The 26,057-nt window shown below is 42.4% G+C and overlaps 1 protein-coding gene across 2 annotated transcripts in view; it reads left to right on the top strand.

The window, feature by feature from the left end:
• Nucleotides 1-26,057, top strand: part of LOC310985155 (pre-B-cell leukemia transcription factor 1-like) — a 54,293-nt gene that overhangs the window by 18,159 nt on the left and 10,077 nt on the right. For both annotated transcript variants that reach the window (XM_083970649.1, XM_083970648.1), the window contains exon 3: nt 24,360-24,604. In XM_083970649.1, coding sequence (XP_083826775.1) covers nt 24,360-24,604 — 245 coding nt within the window. The remainder of the gene's footprint in view (nt 1-24,359; nt 24,605-26,057) is intronic.

Genomic DNA, 26,057 nt, shown 5'->3' with positions numbered 1-26,057 from the left:
TGCTGTAGCTGATGCTGCAGTGCCTTAATGGACTGGCTGACTGTACTGTACACCTGTAAGCCCACATCCACTAAAGAGCCCTGTGGAGTTTCCGTCGGGGACCCCAACGGCCCTCTTATGTCTACTGAGTGTCTGAAGGGCCCCCCTCCCTGGTCTCTGTGCAGGCTCCGGTCTCTGCTGTGTCTTGGACCACCTTGGTACTCACAAGGCCACGGCTTGTTAGACTAAAAGAATGTTCTGTGTTAATTAAAGATGTGTAAATATGCTTGAATGGGCCGCATTTTCACATTAGGAGAGATTTGCAGAATCAGAGCTGTAATATATTTTAATTAAGAATTAATTAAAAAATAATGGGGATTTTATTTTGCCTGGCAGACTAGGCTTGGACATGATTCTGGCATCTACTGTGAGCTCATCAGTGGAATATTGAGCACCTCAGCTTCTCAGGAGCACAGGGAGACTCTCAAGGTCTCCTGAAAACAAAAGCACTGCTCTCTCCTCTTTGAAAAAAAAAGAAAAAGAAAACAGACATTTGCTGTGAGAGGGAGTGGCCAGTGCGTTGGCTTAATTAAATTTTTCTACCCCCCTCTTCTCATCCTCACCCTCACCCATCCTCTTCTCTCTTTTTCGGCTGGCAGAGCAGCAGAGTGGCTTTGAGACACGGAACACTAGTTGTGCTGGCAATTATGTTAATGGCATGCTATTAGGCCATGATTCGGTATGAGCGATTGGGGAGAAGAAGAGCCCTGGCGGCAGAAAATGATAACTGAGCGTGCGCCTCGTTGATACCACTCCAGCGCGATCATTTGCATAATGAACCCTCCCCACTAACGAGGGGTGTGGCCTCGACACTGAGCTACTTAGGAAGCTCAGGAGTCACAGCGTGCAGCGGGCCGACGGAGAAAGCACAATGTGACAAAAAGATTCATGGACTTCACTAGTCATTGCAAATGTATTTTTGGCACCAATGTAACAATAGCATTCGAATTCCTGAGTTGGTTCCTCTGCAAACTCAGTTTACAGGCTGCATGTGTTTCCTTCTGCAGAGACATGACAGTGCAGTTTCTTTGTAGAGCACTTTGTAGTTGAAAAATGAATGAGGAAAATCTCCATATTCCTGGTTCCTTGGTGTAAGTTAATCCCGAGTCGTTGACTGACTGAGATCAAAGTTTTTATTTTATTTTGCATGTAGCATATTGTTATTCCTGGCAACCACTTTCTAAAATGTCTTTAGCCTCAAGAATTAGTCACAAATCAAATATTCGTTGTGCTGCCATTGTTGTTTCTTTTTTTTTACTTTGCATCTTTTTGTTCAGTCAACATTTTGCATTTCATGCATAGCTCAAACACACACACACACACACACACATGCGCACACACACTGACACAGTGTAGAATTTTGGGCTGTATGATTCACTAAGCGTTAACAAGAAAACCACCTGGGGCACCAGAATCCTGTTGATTCCCTCAGCGGCTGAAATAAAACAAGCAGTGACTGCTCCACTACATTTGGTAAACATATGCAGCCATAGTAGCCTCTTGGCTTTATTTATACAACTGAGATTATGCGCCGATGCTATTGATCCCAATCCTTAAAAATGTATTATTAATTTGGTTGCACCGTTCAGCATCTTTATTTATGCATCGCTCCTCCCTCTTGATGTCTTGATGTATTATTTGTGTGTCCACCACGCTCTCTGTGTGTATTTTCCTACAGCACAGCCTGCCGTCTTCAGACGCAGCCTCAGGATTTGATCAGAATGATCTGGAGGCCCAGGGGAAGACATTAAACACCCAGAATGCCCCTCAGGCTGCTTTCCCCTCCTCTCTTTCTCAACCTTTCATTCTCCCTTAATGAGAACTCCTCCTAATTATTTCAGTGGCTGGAGCGTGGGGACACAGCCAGAGTTAGATCCCCTGTGCTCGAACGTGACTGCTATGCTGATGAAGGCAGGGGATCAATAATTTAGGCCCTGGGCTTAATGGTGGGGTGAGGAGAAAGCGATACATCTGAGTCAGAGATTACATTTTAAAGGCACAGCCTGAGCTCCAGCCAGGCTGCTGGAGTAAACTACAAACACCGAATGCACCGGCTGTGTACAGCTGACACGTTTATGTTTACTGGAATCCTTATCACTCTTCCTCTTAGGCTAAGTCTGTGTAAGTGATTATTTACCTAGCTTCGTATATACCACATTCAATTATTGCAGTCTGCAGAGTCACTCTGAAAATGTCTCGCTTGCCAAATGATTTGCATTTGAAGTACTTGGGAATATAATTGATTTAGAAGCATGAATATTGATAGTATCTTATCAGCTTGGTGCCCATCCCTCAAACCACTCTGCAGAGAATAATGGTCCTCTGAGCATTTTTCTGGTCATCTTGCTTTAGCGAATGCACACATAATCTTTAATGTACAGAGCCTGGGCTCCATGAAGCCCTTCCATCTCCCTCTGGGGAGGCATCCATGCATCTTTTAAGGACTCTTCACATCAAGAAGGCATGAGCAGAGTACCCTGCAGTTTCTGCCTCAATTATTAAAGCTGGGATTTTGATGCTTTGTTTTAACGTAGCCTTGGAAGAGGAGAGAGGAAAGCCACATGCAGAGGACAGTAGCCAAGCCAAGCTTTACAGCCGTCTTCCGAAAAGATGGTGACAATTTTCTACAGTAATTTATTGGAAGTTTCGTCTTTTTTAAATTGAAACTTGGAGGTTTTGAAACATTCATATGGATTTCATATTGAAGACATTCCCTCTTCAAACGGAATGACTCACTGTGGGTTGCATTACAGTTTTCCAGGCAGCGAACACTGTCACTGTGTGAAAGAAAAAAGGCCTGCATCCAATTATAACAAGAGACACATTTGCTCACAATGTTTCCTTTGATTGATGTGTGAGGGCTGTGGTCACAGCTTTAATGGAGTCCAAATCGCTCCAATTGAAACGTTACTTATTGACTCAGCCTGACAAACAATAACATCAACAACAGTCATAGGTGTCCTTGGCGCTGGTTGCCATAGAAGCACAAGAAATTAATGATGAACCAACTAAACTACGGTTCAGGGTGGAGAAACTCACTGTGGCCTTGATTGGATGTCACTGTTTATTTTTTTTAAATTTAAGTGCCGAGGAAGTTCTTCAAACTCCACTTTGGCTGACACCGATGGTACTCCATGTAATCCATTGTCTCTGTGAACTGCAGCTGCATGCCTTTAGCTCTGATCAAACATTGATATCCATGTAAACACTGGTTCCATAGTGAGCACTTGATTCAGAGTCACAGTCTCCCTCTGCACTGTGGAATGAGCTGCTTGAGAAATAGCCCCATTGTTTCTCAGTGGCTCACTATTGATTTATGGACACAAAATAAAGTGTTTTGACACCGAGCTGAAATTAAAGCCCGACCAATTTCCGACGAAGGTCTCAGTGAATTTGAATGAATTCCTCTGTGAGTGCGACCTAACACGTATGTCCACAGTTTGCAGCGTATGTGAAGCTGCTGTGAACAGTGACTATTGTCATAGGAGGATTTGCAGCGGTTTGATATTTTCTGCCACCAGCATAAATACTGTATTCTCTTGTTGGGAAAAGACAGAGGATTAGTGTTGACTAATTGATAATTGGCTAAATGTATTCACCATCCACAATCAATCAACCAGCACAGTACTCTGTTACATGAATGCCAATTGTGTCTTTGATTGTTTGATTTGATTGTTTGAAGTGCAGGCCAAAGTGTGGCCCTGGTGCTTGTGAACAGTGACATGAATGATGCTGTTTGTGTTTTCCTTTAGTTGCACTCAGCTACATTTCCATGTGTTTCCATATTCCATGTTTTAAACAGTTTTCTTGTCTGTATAGGACGAATCGCCTTGTTTACAACTACTTCCGGGTAGAAAACCAGCATGAGAACAATAGTGACGGACAAGAGTTTCGCTAGGTCTATATCTAATTTTTCATGTTAGCCTACTATATCGCCGTTTAGACTAATCTGATGTTTGTAAAGTCTATAAAACCAACTATTTGTGTGTGTAACCGATGTCATATCTGGCCCTCTGCGTTGTGTTTCTCACGGCCTGCCCTAGGTGGGGTTCGATCCCACGACCTCCCGCACCGGAGGCGACGATGCTAACCTCTTCGCCAAGAGGTTGACAACCACTTGGTGGGTTGGTTAGCACGTCTTTTATGGGTGGAGTGAGTGCACATCCGTTACATGTGCACATTTTTGTATGGTTATCATAGATTAGCCGGGCTAATGGTTAGCTACCTGTTTAACTTTAATAACTCAGTGACTCAATAAACGGTCCATGGAAAAAATATTTTCTCCAGCGGATATCTGAGTTCCAACATGACTGAGCTAACTGGAGTAGTTTCATGTTGTGTCCGACAACGGGAGGGTTTTAACAGCTGACGTCCTGATGTTAGCTTAGCTACCGCCGTTAGCTTAGCTACCGTCAGCTGTCCCTGTCAGCTGAGCCACTGATGCTTTCTAGACACCGTGATTCCCCAAAACTGAATAAATACAACACATAGCAACACAAAACACACACACACAGAAATAGTAATGTTTCTTCAATCATTTCAGATTTGTCTAAATGGTGATAGGGCGTGAAAAATATGATATATATAGGCTAGCTAAACTCTCGTTCGTTAACTGTTCTCATTCAAATTACATGCTGGTTTTCTACCCGGAAGTAGAATGTTTACAACAAGGCGATTCGGTCTACAACATCTCTGTCACGTCTGCCCGTCCTGGGTGAGGGATCCTTGAGACAAACTGTTTGTAAAAATGGGCTATACAAATAAAATTACCAATTGCCTTACCTACAGTGAATCATTTTAAATTATTTTAAAGTATTACAAAATGCAGAAGTAGACTTGTATGTAGACACATTGTAAGATATTGTCATCAAAGCCTCACATGAAGTCTCTACAGTATTTTTTGTGGTGTGTGTGTGTGTGAGTATGGTGGGAGGGATTGCATGTAGCATTCATGAAATGTCTTTGATACAGTTGATGGAAAAAAAAAGAAGCAAAGCAAGGACGTAATGAGTGAATGTGCTTCTGACATAAATGGAGTGGAATTGTTCATTATTCATAATTTACCATGTGAGCCGTTGCATGGGGGGGAGCAGTATCCCACCAAAGCTCAGGATTTGAATCCCTGCATTTATGTGACAATTTACTGTAGTGGAGAGAACCCGGGGACAGCATCATCCTCGACTGCATCTGCTGATTAGCTTGAGGCATGGTGGAGCTCACTATTACCTGTGTCTTTCATCCCACACTGCAATAGTTGCCACATACTGAGATAATACCACTGTGAAGGGAGACATTTTCCTTCCTCCACTCTTTCTTTTTCCTCTTGCTTTTCTCTGAACAATAGATCTCCTGCCAGTACAGTTTCTTTTTTTCCCTTCAGTGTTTGCTTGCTTTCTCAGGGTCAATTCAATGGCTCTCTGCAATAGAAACATTATATACTCTTACTGTGAGACGTGTGCATACAGTACAGCGTGATCCGTGACTGAAATGCCGTGCTCTTGGGAGAGAGAGGCCATCCACATATAAGAAATGAATGAGGTAATGTGCACAGAGGTAATGGGTTTATGCAACATACTGGAACAGAGAAGCTCATAAGAAGACTGGCACCTTAACCCCAGTCCTGCTGCCTTTACTCCCTTTGTCAAAGCAGACTGGTTGAAAGCCAGGGGATTTAGTGCTGGAGCAGGTGAATCCATTTTTGTAGGTGAGTTACCTTACGTATGAATTGTTCTGCCACAAAGCTGCAAACCAGCTGTGTTGTTTCCACTGGCAAAACGCACAATCAATATGACAGCAGTAGAAGTAGAAGTGACCTGTGTCATGTTGAATGTACAGGAAAGTTAAAGGTACATTGTGTAAGAATTACTCCCATCTAGCGGTGCGGTTGTAGATCGCAAGCAACTCAGTCGTACTTTTCATGCTGCATTCACGTGAAATCGGTTAGATGGCAGGCGGACAACAGCCGCTGCACGTAACGGCATAAACAAGCCTTCATGTAAACAAGTGATCCGTCAGCACGAGGCAAAACAATACACGTGACAATATGTTGTCATGGCGATGTCGTATTGTTTACTTGACCCACGTTTTACCGGCTTTCTCTGGACTTCTGTGACTAAAATGACATCTGGTTTGTTACCGACGGCCGTTTTTCCGACTGCACCTGAATGCAGCATTCAGGTGCAGTCTTCACAGTCCTCACTGCGTTACCGCGGTGACTTTTCACAGACGCCACCTCGACCTGCTCCGGTGTCTCCGCTGAGTTTCCGTGGTTTCCTACCGTCGCACTGCCACTGAACGTAAAAACATGGCGACACCACATGGCAGCAGCACCGAGCTTACCCGCTCCATGGAGATATGAATGATATGAACGGATAATTCAGAGCTGAAAGGAACACTTCAGTTTGTTGATGGGGGGGATTATTGATGAATGAAAAACGTACTTTTAAACGAAATTATCGATTTTTGTGAATAGATAACAGGAGAACTTACACAATGTACCTTTGAGGTCAACAATGATTCAAATTAAAAATCCTAAAAACAAGCACTTATGAGGCTTTTCATCGAAGTTCAATCCTTTTTTTGATGTTGAGCTAAGCATTTTTTTTTACAGGATATATTTTCCTTAGTTCTTGTCTGGCTGCTCGTGTTTGAGATGAGCACAGACGTTGAGCTTGTAGCTGATTGGCATGAGCGGTCTCATTCATGCTTCACAATCACTCATGTATTCACAGCTGTGTGGGTAAGATCCAGTCATTCATAGAACAGCGCAGCCACTATAACTTATAGAGACTCTTCACTATTATTCTGCAGTATGTGCTAGAGTAGTTGTTAGATTTGTGTCTGTCAGGCCTGTCCGGCACCTGACAGAGTTGTCCGTGAATTTGAATGGATTCCACTATGCATGAGTGTGTGTCTGCAGATTGTGAGACTGCTATGAACAGAGGCAACAAATCCTCACAACGGAGGAAATAGTTCATGTTTCATGTCACTTGATTTATCAACAATCAACAAACCTTAAACCTGGAAACTTCCATTGCCTGCTTATGCGTAATATGTGATGGGCTATTTTGGGGCTGTATTTGTATTTTTGAAAATGTAATAATAAATAATTGAACACCTATTTTTAGGCCAATATATTTTGGTATTTATGATTTATTATATATATGTATATAAAAAAAATATTTAAAAAAAAATATATATGTACATACACATATATATACATTTTGTAATTTTGTAATTGTCCATGTTGCAGCTAGAATTCCTTGAGGGTTCCCTCTCAGGGCAGAGTGAGAAATGGATGAATTTTTGTTCAATTAAAAAACAAAACAAAAAAAAAACATGTTTATATTCCTCAAAGGAGAGTATTGAAAACACTGGAATTGACTCAAAATTTCCCCGGCGTGTTGCTTGCCGAGTCCTTGGATTTATTGTAACTGTAGATTAAACCTCCTCCACATCATTTAAGGGGCTAACGACAGAAATATCCTTTCAGCTCTTGTGGTATAGTGCTGTATAGTGTTTGGCCGGAAGCTGCTGGCATCAACTAACTCGAGTGTGTGTGAGATCTGTGTACACAATGGTGTTACAACTGATTGAATAACATGCTCAAATCATGTTTGGTTGGTGTGATTGAGACGTTGTCTGGGGTTGGTCTCTCTCTGCAGTGGCAGCAGGATGCGTTTGGCAGTTCAGGCATCTCCAGGTATCTGGCCCGCGTGGAGCCGGAGTTTCCGGTCTATTTCCAACGCTGCATGTTCATTCTAGGTGACTGGGCTGTGTGTCATTAAAGGCCTGTCCTCTGCTTCTACCCAAGTGTGAAATGCTGCGCCTCGGAGATGCTGGTCTGCTTTTGTTTGTTTGACCAGGTTGTCGCAGCTCAGAAATCCTGGGCAGGGAAGGTCAGTGTTGCTTGTAGAGGTCAAGAACACACTGCACTGTTTCAAGTCAACATTTATTTGCGCTGTTATTTACTCTACAGTCATTGGGTTATCTAGTCATTATTACATTTTTGCTTGAAAGTTTTTCACTGAAAAACAAATACCAAATGAAATGTTTGTGAATGATTTGATTAATTCAGACTACACAGGCTTATTGACTATGTTGTGTTGTACACAGTTTTCTCATTTTCTGTCAGAAAAGTGGAACGAGCCCGTTGGGACAAATCCCCATAACAATAAAGTCAGCCAATTATCCCCTTGTTGGCAGTTTCTAAACCATTTTATAGTTGATTCAAAGATATAAAACTTTATTGGATAAAAAGATAAGGGACGGAGCAGTGTATGCTTTTCCTGGCTCAGGTTTATACTATCTATATTATAGGTCCATCATGACATTTAAAACTTTATTGGACAGGACTTCGAAATCTGGGGGCAGTATATAAAATGAGGAATTTATTAGACTTTGTGCCCTTTTGTAGTAGGTTGTGTTTGAAATACTGTATAAGACACAGATGAGCGCAGCCTGTGTGGCTTTAATGCTGCAGTCACTTGGTAATGATGTGCAGTAAAGAGCAGGTCACAGATGCTGAAATAAAAGGAACACGATATCAATATTTAGCATAACAGATGTGATGTGGCATTTTATACTGCCAATAATCCCCAGATGACCCTGTGAGTCAGTAACAGCTGAGTGATTAGTAAATTTAACAGTGAAGCAGCACAGAGCTGTCTTGGATGTTTATTATTTCAGTTCCAGCCGATTTGGGGGTTTTTATTTTTATTTTCACGATCATCTTCCTACGATACTTTGAGCTGAGATGTACATTTTGTGCACATAGAACGGTGATATCTAGATGTGGTTGAGGGAAGGCTATAAAAGCTCCCTGTTAAGCTGGAGACTTTTTTTCCTGAGGCAGGTGTGCATCCTCAGCCACGAGAGCAGAATTTAAAAGGAGCCGGGGAGGTAGGCTCTACGGGGAAACTAGAGTAGGGAGTCAATAAGGCCTGAATCTTTTATGAAGGCAGAGGTATTCAGATCACAGCTCTGCCAACACAAAGAACAGCCTTTGGCTTATGTGAGGAGACAGAGAGAAGTGGAGGGTCTAAATCTCTCCCAGATTTACCTCAGTTCTCATTAAGGCAGTAGCTGCTGCTCGTTATGGCTTGTGCTTCACACTGGAAGAGTTGAGTATAGTTTTCTTACACTGCAGTGTCAAAACTAAACATAATAAACAATGCTTGTATTTTTCCATTGTGTATTTGGTTGGTTGATGTACAGTATATAACATCATTAAAGGACAGTTTAACTCGGGTGATGGTATCACACCATATCTTACACAGCACCTACTGTACAGTATCCTTTGTCCTTTGTGTTTACAGTTGGGCCTATATTAGAAAATATTGTGACATTCTCCGTTGTTTTGTTAATTCATTAATTCATCAATTCATACAGTATATTGCAATATTGACGCAGGGCTGGTATGACATTTTTATGTTCCCAAGCCGATAGCCATTATCTCATAAATCCAGCAAATTCTAACTAAATCCAAAATTGGACAATGGAGAACAGGTCCAAAGCAGGAGGCCAATCAAACCAACCTGAGATGACTCCTCTTGTTTACATTTGATGCTTATTCCAAGTCCTTTTATTGAAATAATTGTGTGTTTCAAATCATTTTTTATTTTAATTTCTAGAAGAATTACCATTATCATGATCTATACCGCTACTAAAGGTAGTGTTTAACTGTTTGATCATATTTTCCATTTTTGGTTATGGCAAGAGTGACTTGATGATTACTTTTTTTTATAGTAATAATACACTGCTGATCATTTACACAACCATTTAATTGTGTAGGTTCATGATAAATAATTGTATATCTGCGGATTATTTATTTTTTATCAGGGGACATAATGATTCATTTCCTAATCCTTGCAGGTCCAGATGGTCTCACACAAGTGATCAATGGGATCTGGGAACACAGCAACAACATTAGAACTTTGTCCAGTGTTGGGTCATGATCCCTAATCTTCTGGCTGTTTGTTTTTGACTTGTTTTAGCAGTGTAAATGTTGCCATGTTGGTCAAAACTGTTAATCAAATTCAGGGCTTTTATTCGTTTACACTTAGAGAAACAGTGAAGCATTTACCAGCTAATTCCCTAAAGACGAAGCTAACAAGAGAGCAAGAGAAACACAACTTCAAAAACATGCTAATCGCACTCTGTGCCTGCTGACAACACTTTCTACAGTAACAGATTAACCTCAGCAGCTTTGTATGCTGATGATAAGTCATTGTTGCTAGCTTGCTGTGCTGCCCCCAGGTGCCAAACATATTGATTAATACAAGCTTAATGATGAAAATGAGTTTGAATTAAAACATGAGGCCAAAGCTATGATGCTGAAATGTAACTGTTGATATCTGTGCCCTTCTTTTCAACACAGCTAGCAGGGCAGGAAGATCTCTCCTCACTCAGCCTTCATCGTCCCTGTCTGCTGTCCTCACTTTACTCAGACTTTTACTGAGTGTGTTGGAGTGTGTGTTATGTTGAAAGACAGAGAGTCTGAGTGGCTCTTGTTTACTAAATCTATGTTCGGGGAAGTTTGAGCTGGTTATTGATTAGGGAGACAGAGTGCATCTGAGAACTGATGTTTTGTGAATCATCAGCTAAAGAATAGCTTGTGTTGTGTTGAGAACTGAAAATAGCCCATCAGTGCCTAATCACATTAATGCATACTTACTGCTGCCAAGATCTAATTTAGCATGCTGGTGAAATACACAAAGACACCAAATGACATTTGATGAAAAGGGAAAATATTAATTTGAGTGGGAAACAAATATCCAGCAGGGCTTTAATAGATTCCTAGGAAATGTATCCTTGACGCTGCCCTGCTCATTCACGCTATCGCCTGAGCGCACAGGAAGGAGCAGGTGCAGCATTGCAGAAAGGTCGAGGTTGGTCTTTGTGAATGTTGGCCAGCTACAGCGGGGCTGGGAGATGTCCACAATAACAGACCTTTTTTTATGTCCTTTTCTCCCCCAGTGAGGCTCCACTGGCTCTCATTGCAATTAAAACCAAGTGTCCATCAGAGGCTATCTCTGCTCTGTGTGGCCCATATGTTTGGGTGCTGATAGAGCGTGGATTACTCTGTTTGGGACACAGATAACAGGCTGTTTATAACCTTGGCAGAGTCTGGGGCCTAATCTGGCAGGAGCATATTTCCCCTTGCTCCCCGATAAAGGCCTGTTAGCAGCTTTATCACAGGGGCAGATAGAAGTTGAGCCAGAGCGAGACAAGCAAAGCATTGAGCCCAATCTGGCATCATGCACACGGTTTTGCTGCTTTATTTTTAGAAGCCCCCCTTCCTCCAAACACACACACACACACACACACACACACACACACACACACACACACACACACACACACACACACACACACACACACACACACACACACACAAACAACCCACTCCTTGTCAGAAAGAGCAATTAATTTCTACATCTGCCTTCTCGGGCACCACAAGGACCAACAAACAAATTGAACAGACAATGCCCCTATTCATCATTACAGCATTTGGAGTTACATTATGTCTGTGCGTGAGAATAGGAACACAAGGCCTTTCTCTCTTATACATGTCACCATGTTTGATTGTAGTTTGTTATATATCATGTAGAAGCTAAAGGTAATTAGCCTGAGCTGGGAAACACAATGTAGCCTGGCTGTTGCTATACACTCTACATGTGCTACTTTTCTTTCATCATTCACAGCATAAATAAGTACCTTAATCTATTTTCCAAAATATATTTCTAATAAATAAAAGCTAAGTTGTGGAGGGATACGTGTGGACCAGATCTTCTATTTTCTGTATACCCGTTTTGATGGCTCTGGGTAGGCACAATTAGAGAGAGCGCTTCTCTCTCAGCCAGAGAAAATTGTCGTCCTCTTTAAATTGCTTTTGCCGCAGCTTAAAGAAGATCTCTTGTTACCCTCTTATTCAGTCTTTCTCACAGCCCACTCTCCCCCCTTTCAGGAAAATTGCTTTCCCGCAATCAACAGATTGCTTCCTGCACTTAGGGGTAAATACAGGTAGACTAGAGCATTAGCATAACATTATTCAGGCAAGTGTCAACCTCTAGGCAGTTAGCGCTGCATCTAAGCTCAGTGTGAGGTGAAATGAAGTGCTACAAAGATGGAGAGGCTGCCGCTGCTTTTGTGGCAAAGATTTTCAGAGAGGAGTTGGAATTGGTCAAAAGTGCAAGAGTAAGAAAAGATGATGCACTTCAACGTTTCAGCACTTAAAAGGAAAAAAAAAAAGTCATCTTGAAGGAATTCAAGCATGGAAATGTGAAGATGTTGCTTCAGGATGGCTTGATGTGTGTAGTTTTCTCCCTGTCTTGAGGTGTGCAGAATGTAGGTCAGTGCTGGCCTTATCATCCATCCACACCATGCAGGACAGGCCAGAGATGAGAACAGGCTTTTATTGGTGTGGTGCTGCCGATATATGGTCCAGAGATCTGGATCAATCCTGAACAGAAAAAAAACCTGTACATGTAATGCTTTTTCACTTGCGTCAGTTAGCTCAAATGAACCACACAAGCATGATTCTAATTAAGTTTCCTCAATGAAGCTTATAGCACCACTGCTCTCCTCCGGACCACTTGATACCCTGTGTCCTCGGGGACGGGCTGTGAGGAGGAGCAGACACCCTTCCATCCTCCTCCATCACTCCACTCTTTACTCTCCTCTCCCCTGATTGACAACAGGGGTTCCTTCTGACCTACATTTTGCATCTGCTCCCTGACCCAAATAAGACCCACGTAATGAGCTGCGTGGTCATTTTTTAAAACCATGAGCAGAAACTTGTGTGTGTGTTTTTTTTCCATCCTGACTACAAGGGGGTGTTTAGCTGTGCTGCGTTAGCGGCCGGCCTCCCTTGGGGCTTTGTGTCTGGTCTGGAGCTGCAGGGCTGCACAAAGACACTGCCCCATCCAGACGCCTGCTGCCTCTGCCTGCATGCATGGCCACCGCCGGGCCATTCTAGGTCATCTGATTACTCTTCACAGTGATTGCTAATCAGGGACTTGTGCTAATGTGCCGTATCGCGGGAGGTGCAAGAGGCTAAACCAGCGGGCAGATTTCAATCTTATTCACCAGGCGCTGTGTCATCAGTTTCGCTCAAGTGTCTTCCCAAATAACGGCAATAAAGCCAAAAAAATCCACTCAGTGTCCTCGCCGTGCAGAGTGTCAGGCTGTAATATAATCTGACTGTGCAATGAGCCTGTTATTGTTTCCCTCCACACACCGGGAAGACTCAGCACTGGCAGCAGCTTGTACACAAACAGAGGGAGAGAGATCCCCTGGGATCCACTGTGGATTCCACAAGCCAGTGTGAAAACAGTTTGGTGCTCAAGACATGTAGCTGGTGTTAGTGCAGCAACCATCACAGCAAAAAAAAAAACCTGTCTGATGAACACAATCGTCAGGCTGCAAATACCAGCAGCGTCTTGATGAAGATGCTTTGTCAAAAAAACAACAACAGAGGAGCTGGATCTGTTCTCCGCCACATCACGAGTGGCCTCGCTGTTTTGTTTCACAGCTCTGTAAGATCACATATGAGCACACATCACAGACATTCTTGTACCAATCACAGGCTGACATTAGGAGGAGATTAATCTTTGCTATGGCAGAAATACAAATGTAGACACACTGGAACAAGTCTGGGAATTCGTGGTTTAATTTCCTGCCTCTTCACTGTGGGATTTTCTCTCAGCAAAGACTGTGATATTATACGAACAATCTTATTGCAGCTTTTTCCAGCTCTCATAATGGCAATTTCCCATATTCCTGATTTTGATTAACATCCACTGTGCTGTAAGTGTTGCAGTTGTGTGAGATAAAAAAAAATCCCATCACCCTTTTGAAGTAGAAAGGGATGAGACATATTCACCTAGAAATTGCTTTTCTTTTCATTCATTTGACTGCAGCTTGAGTCCACCTCATTTCATCTAATATTGCTCCCATCTGTGCTTAACAATCAGAAAAGGAAACCTTCTTTAGTGGCTGCATTAGATGGCCTTTCATTTTCCCTGGGCCTGCAATCATAATGACATGATGTTGTGCATGAGCCTCTTCTCTCTATCTCTCACTGAGGATTCATACTCAAGCAGCTCCACTCTTCCTGATATGTGAAATACTAAATCCGATTATTTCTCAGGCCAAATAACATAGCTCCCAAAGGCGTGTCTGATATTTTAATGAGAGCCTGGTTCCTAATACTCAATGCTGTCTTCTCCTCTGCATTTCCTTAAACTGCCAAGTAAGAGCCCCATTAATAATTCAGCTCATTAAAGTGTGTAATTAATCTGGAGCTGTGTAACAAGGAGAGACTGGGGCGCGGGGAGGAAACTCTCCAGGGGGGCACTAGAGAAACATTGGGCAAAGAGACACAGCACACCCGCTGTGATGAAACCAGTTCCGTGGCACACAACCAGTTCTCCTGCATCATTTATCTGGCAGGAAAATGCTTGGAGGTTGGGGGGTTGGGGGGTTGGGGGCTTTCTGGGTGGAGACTGCATGTTCTCTCTGTGCCCGTGTGGTTCTCCGCCTTCCTCCCACAGTCACTAGACATGCACACCAGGTTGATTGGTGACTCTACATTAGCCATAGGGTGCACCTTGCTGCTGCCATATGCCAGCTGGGATTGGCTGTAGCCCTGGCGACCCAGCATGGATAAGTGGTATAGGATGGAAATTAATTTGACGTTAAAGGGACAACGAGGAGTTTTGGAAAAGCGAAGTGTTTTCACACTACATTTATGAGCCTCCGCGCACCGTGAAATTCTTTGACCGGCGCAAGACAGACTCATGTTTTCATTCATCAAGAATTAAAGTCAGAGGTTGGAAGACGATCACATACCGTCGTAGTTCAGACCATAAACGGCGATTCGGCGGCGTTATTCTCATGACTCAAGTAAAGAAACGCTGGTCGGCTCGACCAGCATTTCCACCACCACTAATAATAACAAAATAACGATAGAGACAAAACGATATATTTATGGAAAATGGGCCCATTAACAAATGGTAACGTAGATTCATCCACATTAATATGAGACTTTTTTATTGTCGCAGAATTTTTCGTTCTGCCGCTGGAGAAACTCCTCGTTGTCCCTTTAAATGATTTTCACATTATTCAGAGCAGTTTTAGGTAAAGATATTGGTGAAGATGGAGGCTCCAGATTAAAAACAAACTCAAAGTTCAGGTGAAGGATAATTAGAGTGAACAACGGAGAATCACAGATGATTTTTAATCACTGGCAAGGTGTGTTTGTGTAATTATGCTCACTGCCAGAAGGGGGAGGTGGCAGGTTTTACTGATTAAAGGGGACATATTATGTAAATATCACTTTTGAAGGCTCTTTAACATATATTTGGGTGTTTGTTTTGCCTTCCGGTCCCCAAAATGTGAGAATTGACAAAAAAATCTGTAATGTGCAGGCTCCCTAGATTGAAATCCATGTGGTTTTACCAGCTGTTCCCTAGGTTGTCTGCCAATGATGTAACTAGTTTTCGAATTTGCATATTACCACCCCTACCTGGTACCAGTAGAAGGGGCGGGGCAAACAGTGGTTCATTTGCATTTAAAGGGACAGACACTGAAAGCAGCCCTTCTTTTTTGAGAGGATGAAAAGAGCTGTGATGTTTGATCCTTGGGGCATTTTGACCAAAGCATGTCACAGACCTGGGGACTATTTTAATTTGTGGAAAGGGGCATGTCTCCTTTAATGGTTTCAGGTCTGTTAGTGTCTCACCATTGTTTCACACAGATATGAGTATCAGCCATGAAAAGCCAGTCAAAGCTACGGTCTGTCAACATAATGTTGATGTTTTTCTCTGTGCTTGACACTTTGTGTTGTACAATAGATCTAATTACAGTGGAAGTAAATGATTATGAAGAGTAACTGGACGAGAAGAACAACGTGGAGGTTTGAATTGGACTTTATTTTAAACAACTTTGAGAGGGCTCTTGTTTTTTTTCTTGCACAAGGTGTCTGAAATGAGCCATGTTTGTGTTTCAGCTGGTTCAGGTAGAGCTCAGTGCAGTAGCTTTTCCACTCAGCATGCCTGCTGCCATTCACCAGCCCTCAGCTGCTCCAGATGTGGCTTAATTTACTGCGACTTGGCTAATCATGGTGATTAAGAATTAATTACTGTTAATCACTTTTACATAAACTGGTTGGCAGTAGGTGAGCTGCGCTGTGTGAAAACTGCCTTACCAGTGTGTGTTATCAATCAGAAATATGGGATGGATTTGGAAGCGGTCCTCCTGTGTGTTGGTGGTGGTGGTGGTCCTGTACTGATTGTGCCTCATGTTTCCTGAATCGGGACAGAATCATCCTGAACATGTTTCTGTCTAACAGGAGAGACACTGTCAATATTCCACACAGCGGTTGTCCCCTGGTCAGCCAAGACTAAACAGACACTACTGGGCCATGCCACTGTCCTGCTACAGGAGATAAGATTGTGAAGGAGCATAACCACTGTGAGTTCCATTAACACAAAGTGACAGGGGAATCACAGGGACATCAGGGGGTCCGGGATGAGGCTGACAACAAAGCCACCGCGCTGCGCTTGTATCCCCCGCTTGCCCCCTGCACAAGCTGAGGGTGGCAGTGTGGTCACCTTCCCTCCTTGGCCTGGTTTCACACTGTGACATGCTCGTCTGCTCTCCTGAAGGAATGGCTTTAATAAGGTAGAGCAGATCAAGGCAACTGTTAATGACATGGCAGGGCCAGTCAACACGCCGCCCGGGGCCATGGACGGCCCCGGTCTGGTGCATGCTGCTGGATGCTGCCCAGCTCATGTGGGACACACAGGACACTGGTCTGGATGCTCTTTAACTGCTACCTATCCTCTATGTAGGCTGAGAGGCTGACAGCAAAACAAAACTAACCTGAACTACTTTACTGTATTACACACATGCAGTAATACGGCATGATCTTTGTTATGGATGCACTGCAGAACATCCAGGTCTGAAAGAAAGAAAACAGGATAAATGTATGGTGACTTGCAGAGAAATACTTTGATATGAAATTCTTCAGCTCACACACACAGCATGTGCATGATAATAGAGGGTGGGGTGTGTTAAGCAGCAGCTGCATAAGCACTGGAACAGTATAATGCGTCTGTGGTGGAATATGTAAAATATTGTATTAAGAAAACAGGCTGTAGAGTGTCTCATGCTGGTTTGTCCACATCAACAGAAAGGAGGCCTGTAGCATGGAAAACATGAAGACAACTTTATTTGTTGATATTGATATATCATCTAGCAACACATTACAACATTTTGACACTTGACAGCGACCAGAGTTTCACATTCTATAAGAATCATTTTATGAAAAACTGTTTTCTTGCTTCACAGCACTGAAGACATTAACAGAACTATAAAAGTATCAAAGACGATGTCGGAAGAAGGTCTTTGTGGACCAAATTCCTATTACCTTCATTAGTGATGTGTGCAGAGGACTGGAATGTGTGATGGGGATGAAGGCCGGATGAGACGACAGCATGACTCTTCAAAGTGAAGGCTGTCAGTGCGACTCCCTTTTCACCGTCTGAAGAGCAGGAGGCCTTATCTCTTTAATTGACTCTTAATCTTTTGTTAATTTCCCCCTAAACGCAAAAGCTCACGTCCTACCCACCTTTTGATATGTCTTTTTACACCGGCTATGTCAGACTTAATGGAGGTGGCTGTATAGAGACAGACCATATTTCATATAGAAGGCAGACCTCTTTCAACAACACTGTTAAGGAGCTCAGTTGCTTCTTAATTGTCTTCATTGTCTATTCATTTTTTTTATATTGTCCATTAACCTTTTTCCCTTTAAATGAATAACATGATATTTTGTCTACGCTTAGAAGGTGGAAGAATTTTATTCTTTCCACATCCCGAGGCTCTTTATGTGCGTATCTAATAAGTCAGGTATAATTTTGTATCACCAGCAGGAATTTCAGGACTTGAATCCTTGCACAGGCAAAAAGAAGGGACTTAAGCGGAGCAGGATTTAACAGTTTGATGCCTGTCGTCTTCCTCCTGCTCTATGTTGGTTCTCTTTCCATTCCAGTACACTTGCAACTGTATAATGAATTATGCCAATGTTGAATTAGCATGTAGCTGTCGCTTCGGCTCTGGTGCCTGCCTTGTGACAGGACCACCGTACACAGGCTTGCATGGAGAGGGGGGGGGGTTGTACTGTGATTTATTAACTGCTGAAGTCACAATGAAGTACGCCACCGAAGCACCGCTGCAAACAAATAGGGCCAGTGCTGTCACAGTAAATTCATGCAGACAGGCTGACCGCAGCCCAACCAGATAGGGTTAATTATGCAAAAGCGTTTGGCTTTCACAAGACGCACAGGTTTTGAAGGATGGACTGATTATTTGAAGCATGATTACATCATGCCACTGTTTTGTGAAAGGCTGGACTACAAGGTCTGAGTAACATTTAAATGTTAACATTTAAGATTAGAGATATTTAAAACATCTTTTATTTTTAACTCTTAATTGTCAGCAATACATATCTGACACCATTTTCAACACAGTAAACTATAAGATACATAATCATATAATTATACAAGATTTTACATAGTTGTGATTACTGACTGAATTTAGCCTATATATATATATATATATATATATATATATATATATATATATATATATATATATATATATATATATATATATATATATATATATATATATAAAATATTTTTGTATTTAAAAAATTCAATGATATATTATTATGTTGATTTTTAAGATCTAAAGAGCAAAAACATATTGGACCCAGATAAGTGATATCGCATTAAGTGGCATTGGACAATTATTTAAGAATACAAGATTATTTTTAAAATGTGTTAAGATATTTGATAAAATATTCATACATGATAATAATATCTGATTGCACTGCACTTTTTTAGTTTTTCCAGATTTTTTTCCCTTGTAGATGATGCTGAGTCTGACTCAAAAAATAATTTTACACACTAATGAAAATACATCCAACACAAGATTATAGTATTTACATGGAAGTTACTTGTACCCTACAAGTTAATACAAGTTACATATCAGATACCACTGTGACTCTAACAAACAAACCACTGTATCTGCTGCTGTGAACATATGCAGCCTCATCTCCTGCACTCTCCTTTTAGACAGCAAAGGTTCTGATAAGCTGTGTAGACGTTGGATCATTATTGTGGTTGATGTTCAATTTCACAACAAAATTCTGATGTGAAAGCATCACCGGATTGAACTTGCCCTTCACCTTTCCAATCAAAGTGCTTTTACAAATGTCAAGCCAGATGGGTGTTGATCTGCCTCGACACACTGTCACTTGACCAGCATCGTGTGTCAGTTTTTGGCCAACCCCCCTCCCCCCATGCTGCTCCCCGTGATGTAACACTACAGATCACATTTCACCGTGTGGGTGCAGAGTGGAGGTATGAATGTGTCCAGAGTTTGAACCGAGGCACCCAGTCTCTGTCAGAGGCCTTTAGATTTGACTGTCCATCTCGCTAACTGTGACAGAATGGCCCAACATCATTAATTAAACATCAGGTTTCCCCCCATTCACCCGATCACCATGACAGGCTGCCATGCCAACAGTCCCTGTTGACATGCCTTCGAAATCTAGAAGGGGATTACATATGGTAATGGTTTTTGACAGGCTGCCATTTGCCTCCGTTAATCTGATAGGATAAGATATCTAGACTCCAGAGCATGGTGTGCTGCAACTCTTTGAGTCTGATATTGTTATGCCATGAAAAACTGAATCATTTTGAAGATGTAAGCAGTGTCCTGGAAGAAATATTAATCCCTTGACAAGCTTTTGATATGATCCCAAATATTGTCCCTGACTCACTATGTATTTTTAGAACTGGATCCCTCTTGTATTTGCTGTCAATTTTGATATTTGCCACATTTCTGAAACCCTGTCATGTATAGTGAGATGATTATTACAAGGTTCATGTTGTATGTCAGTGTGGACCGCAGGATGTTTCGCTGAGTTCCATGGCATCAACTGATTGGGATCTGTTTACAGTTTGTTAGGAACTGTCCTTCTCCACTGCCAGCCCATGAGTTTATTGTCTATTCTTTATTCAATAAACATTCACCTCTAATGTCTGATCTATTGTAATATATCTATGTTGGATATATCTATTTAATATTCCAATACCCAAACCATCTTCATATGAGGCCGCCAGCCAATTCACTGGAATGACTAATACATGGGGAACAGGGAACATTACACATGTGCTTGCAGAAAACAAGCAACAACGGGAGAGAAGATGGGTGCAAGCTGCTCTCCCCCAAATAGGGACGTAAATCATCTCCAAGCATGATACTCTGAGCTTATCCTCAAAGAGCAAAAAGCTTTTTTCCCTCAGCTGCATGGAAATGAAATAAATATTGTCTCGATAAACGACCAGACAGTTAAACATCCACCTCTCCAAAAGCCAATTGCCCTGGGCTTGTATTAAATATCGATTTGATTTGCAAAAGGCCAGATGTTGCAGGGTTAAATAAATGTCACGTTCTACCATCCCGGTTTACTTTACTTGTCTTCTCTACTTGTCTCGCTGTGCAAACGCAGGGGCAGTAAAACGACTGACCAGTGCATTCTGTATGTTACTGCCTCACCAACCACAGCCGATGGATTTGTATTCATATAACTACACAAAATAAAGTGAAACAATAAAAGCCTGCAGCTTGTGAGAATTGCTTGTCAACAACAGGAGGGAGGAATAAGGCACCGTCTGACAACAAGCCATCTTTGAAACGCCTCCAAGAGGAAAATGGCATCCACTGGAGACATACAGGAAACGTGTGCTCACTGGTGGGGGTGGTGGGGGTGGGGGGGGGGGGGGTTCATGCGCACATTCACAGATAATTGTTTATCCCTGGGAGAAGCTCCAGTGCTTGTCTGCGGGTGGTTAAGTAAGTTCAGCAGCTCTGTTGGACACGGAGAGCCCGGCAGACTCAAGCCTCAAAAAACATTAGGATGAATCAATTAGGCTGCCATTAGCCAATAAAGTGGCCTCACTGAGTCGTGTAATTATGACCCTCAGCAAAGCCAATTTTATGGAGGCACATTATCCCTTTCTTTTCTTTATTAATTTTATTTGTTTGAGATAATCCCTCCATGGTTTTAATTATGTGATTTAGGTCCAGGATGGAATAAATAAATCATCATTTGCCTCTATCATTCCCAAACACTGCAGGTCTGTGGTTTTTCCATGTTAGGAAACAGCCTAGTTCCAGAGAGGAGACTATCGTCATGTCTGCCATTGTTGTAGGGATCTCTCTGATTAGTCACCGCTGCAATCTTCTTCACAGAATCGGCATTAACTTCCCTCATCAGAGCAAGTTTCCCTCAGACGGTGCGATAAGAGCATAGGCAGGAAGAAGAGCTGGTATTATAGTGAGCAGCCACATTGCTTGTTCCCAGCTCAGAGGACACTGTGTAAGTGTGACAGTGTGCTGTCAATGAGGGATGACAGTACACAGCCAACATGGCGTAATGCATTGTTCCTTCCAGGGTCCCTCCTGACAGATGCTCTCCAAAACAGCTGGATCAGCAGCAAGAACGGAGCTGGGATCTGGGCCGTGTTGAGGATGAGGATGTGATATGTAGCTGATTAGCAGAGGATACACATGTCAACAAGCAGGCCTGGGGATCATGTCATCCACTTTCTGTTCATTGACAGTTAGAAACACATTTATATCTGTTTGTTTCAGTTTATTATTGAGAACATCCCGCCTGTGGAATGGAGACATCTATTGATGACCTTTCCTCTTCCATCTTTCTATAAAAAGTTAGTTCACAAGTGTTTTTTTCTCTTTTTCCTTATAAGATCTGCTAAGAAATGACCTTCTCTGCAGCAGCCGCTCTCATAAGACTGATGTTGGAGGTATTTCCAAGCCAAGTAAAATAAACATGTCATGAATGTTAAGCTGGAACTTGGCAGACGTGATTCGAATCATTTTTGTGGACACAGGGAATTTTTATGTTCCATTTTCACTTGACAGTCTAGACTTTTTATGGGTTCTAGAAGAAATCCAGCCATGGATTCTCAGTAGAAACTTCATGAGCTTCCTCTCCAAACATTTTTGAACGGGCACTCTTTGAATCGGGATTGTACTTGTAATTTTGTGGCTTTGTTTTCTTGTGTGTTGTGTTTGAGGAAGGGGGTCAGGTGAGCCTCCCAACACAATAGGCCAAATTTAGAAAACCACATTTGATGAGATCTTCGTAGGCTCGTAACACATTTCCAACCCACTCTGTAATACTTAATATAGCTTCTTATTGTTCCTATTGTTAATGCGTCAAAATTGTCAGTTTCCTTTCTTCTTCTTTAAGTACGTTCTGCCATGACTAGTGTTCCTGCTGAAAATGACTTCCAGAGAGTACTGCTTATTTTTCTCCATGGGATATTGTGGTGTGCTCTCATTTTAACACCCACTTTAGTCTGGTATTTATGAGGTGGTAACTGTAGAAAAAAAAACTGTGTCTCCATACTATAGTGAGTGTTGAGGAAACGTTAAGTGAAGAGGACAGGCGGGTTTAGGGTTCCTGATGGAGCAGGTTGGAGCGGGTGTGAAGCTATCCCAGACTGTCCATACATTACAGGAGTGATGAAGGAGTCTGGGTAATGAGACAGGATGTTTGTACAGTCCTGCCATCCCAAGAGACCCCCCCCCCCCCACACACACACACACACACTCCTTGCTCCACCCTCCTTGTTCTCCAACTCCTCCCACGCTCCATCTCCCTCCTGCTGAGCCTGTGGCCTGAACCTCCGACCTCCTCCACTCACCAACAGTTACCGTATTTGCATTTCCAATGCACTTAAAGGCAGGGGGGTGACCGTCGGAGCCCCCCCACCCCACCCCACTCCCCTCCCCGGTCCTCCCTGTCTCTGCTCATACAGCAGGCCTCATTCTCATCCCATTGACCCCCTGCCCCGGCCGACCAACCCGGACAGCAGTCTGGGGTTAATGCACCAAGCACTTCCATTGTCTCTGAATTAATGAAGTGCTCCCTGCCTGTCCCTTCTCATTCAATGACGATGAGACAAATGACACGTGGTAACGTTTTAAATGGCTATTGACACATGCAGTGTGTGAAGTCACAGAGTCGCTGGCTCCTGTTAGCACTGTGACCAAAGTCCTGTAATGTTAATGGAAGTGCACCTTCAATTTCCACTCTGGGATCAGTTTGGATCCTAGCAGCAGCAGCAGACACGCTCTAAACAGCAGACGGTATTTACTTTTGAAATGGATGGTTGTCAGATGGAGGAGGAAGAGTCGGAGTCTGGGAGTGTTTTCACCTCAGAAAATGGAAGGTGGAACTCAAGTCTTATAGAGAATGACAAGGGAGACCTCTTGTGGACAGCAGATGTACTGTCCAGATGCCGGCTGATGCTGTGTAATTCCAGAGTTATCATTTATTATACACTAGCAACATTTTTAGTATTATTATTATAACCTTTATTTAACCAGGTTTGTCCCATTGAGATCCAAGAGAGACCTGGCCAAGAATGGTACATGGTATATGACAGTATCACATCAGTCTGATGAAGAACACTCAGATATATACCAAGATTTTTTCTTTAAATACCACAAAGAGGCAATAATAAAATAGCAACACCATGAACTATTTATAATGGGAGTGATTCCAGCAGGAGCAAGATAACAAATTCTGCCTGTACTTTACTTTTTAAAATGAAAGTGACTAATTGTATTTGCAGTAAATTAGTATTTTCTTTATGACATACTCATTTTTCAATTAAATGGCAAATTGCTTGATGTTTATGTAAGAAAATAGCAAAAATTGTCCATTAGTTTCTGAGAGTCTGAATTGAAGACATCAAATTGCTTATTTTGTTTGACCATGAATATAAAACACAAAGGTCATTTTTTCAATACAGACACCAGAGAAAGGAAGTGGAATTAGAGAGAGTCTTAATGTACGTCTGCTCCCAAAAAGTCTGATTTGATCTTTGCCAACTAAACTCCAAAATATGCACTGTGAGCTGTAGTCTGGATCAGCCTGCTCCTGTAGAGGTGGACCAGAGCCCTGCAGTACAGAGCCCAGACAGAGCCGTTTAGCTGCTAACACACGTTTCTTGTCAAACTGTGTTTGTGATTGAAAACCCTTCGCCTCCTTTTATCGAAGCAGTTGACTTGTCTGCACATTTCTCTCTCTCTGTTTGTTACAACAGAATGAGCTGCTGGATGTGTGGCTGTCAGCTGACAGCTTGTTACTGTGTATTACAGCACTGTAGGTGTGACCTCTGACCTCTGACCTCCTCCTGTCATTGCAGTGCTGAGTATTCGCGGCGCGCAAGAGGAGGAGCCCCCAGACCCCCAGCTCATGCGGCTGGACAACATGCTGTTAGCAGAGGGCGTGTCCGGTCCAGAGAAAGGAGGAGGCTCCGCGGCGGCTGCGGCTGCGGCGGCGGCCTCGGGAGCAGCCGGGGCCGACAACTCGGCGGAGCACTCGGACTACAGAGCCAAGCTGACCCAGATCAGACAGATCTACCACACAGAGCTGGAGAAGTACGAACAGGTGAGAGGATCACTCCTTACTGGACATGAGAACCACCAGAATGTCTTTTCTCATCTGTTACAAACTGAAAATCAAACATGCACAACGCTGACTATTAGGGCTGGGACATGATATGCTTTTCTCCCGATTCGATTCTTCTACGATTTTTTGGATGGCGATTCAATTTAAATTGCGATTCTACGATATTGCAGATTCTCTTGATTTGTAGTCTGCATTTTTAAAGCAGAAGGAAGCGATCCGGTGGTTTTGGCTAACTTCCTGTCAGCAGATGGAGTTAGCAGTCCCCGCCCTCGTCCCTACGTCACCACATGCACGCGCATCCCTTGGCTGCACACACAGACCTTCATGCTGTTCTCTCTCCTCATTGGATAAAGGTTTTAGGATACAAGGAAAGTTTTCTCCTCGGCTTACAGCAGAGCAGAGCGACTGACAGACCCGTGTTTCAGACCAATGTAAGTGATTGCTGTCGGAAGATATAACTATTTAAGACTTATATTAACACAAACATTCCGCTTACTTCTGCTTTAACATTTATCTGCACACAAATACTGTAGGAACCTATAAATTAACATACTCCATTATAAAGTGAACTTAAAAACCTTTTCAAAACCTGTACTCTCTGTATGTAAAAAAGGCTAACAAATGCACATTGCACAATATTTTAAAAAAATTTAAAAATTTAAAAAAAGAAAAATTAAAAAAAAAAAATTGATTTTCGAAAAAAAAAAAAAGATTTCAAATCGTCAAAAAGATATTGCGATGTTTATGTGAATCGATTTTTTCTCCCACCCCTACTGACTATAGCATCATGGTCAGATCTTCTGATCTATTCAGTTCTTTGTCTGATACTCAGTTTCCAAGATGGTTCTAGGGTTTCTCATACTGTCATATAGATTCATTGGAATATTTTGCCATATTTTTGAAACCTGCCCTGTCACATACAGTATAACTAATAACAAGAAGAAGTTGTTAATTAATGGACAGCAGTTTTAGTGTGCAGTAACTAGTGTTGTATCTCCACAAAGTTCAGGGACTATGTAAATAGACATGATTGTTGCAGAAGAGGCTGAGATATTAGATATTCTAGTACTTCCTAATATGGATGCATGTAACAGCACTTAAGCCCACATTTCCCATACTGCATCTCTAGACTCATGATAAATGTAAATGTTGTTAAAAAATGCACAGCTCAGGTTTTCTTCAAGTTCAAGCTAAAATAAGTGTGTGACAGGAGTTTCCTTTTCAGATGAGCGTGAGTGAGACAGATGAACACACATATAGACAATGTCTGACACAGCTGAATCCAGAGAGAGATCGACAGGAGAAGCAGAAATAAAAAGGAGTCAGAGTGTAATATGGTAGCAGATTCACGCCTGGTGTCACACGGGGGGATGAATGGAACGTTGTGGCGTGTTGCTCTCTCAGGGTGGTAATACTGTGAAAGTGTGTCTGT

Source organism: Trachurus trachurus (assembly GCF_905171665.1).
Source record: "Trachurus trachurus genome assembly, chromosome: 4".
Taxonomy (NCBI): Eukaryota; Metazoa; Chordata; class Actinopteri; order Carangiformes; family Carangidae; genus Trachurus; species Trachurus trachurus.
Note: the sequence above shows the minus strand (reverse complement) of the source record. Positions and strands in the feature narration are given on the sequence as shown.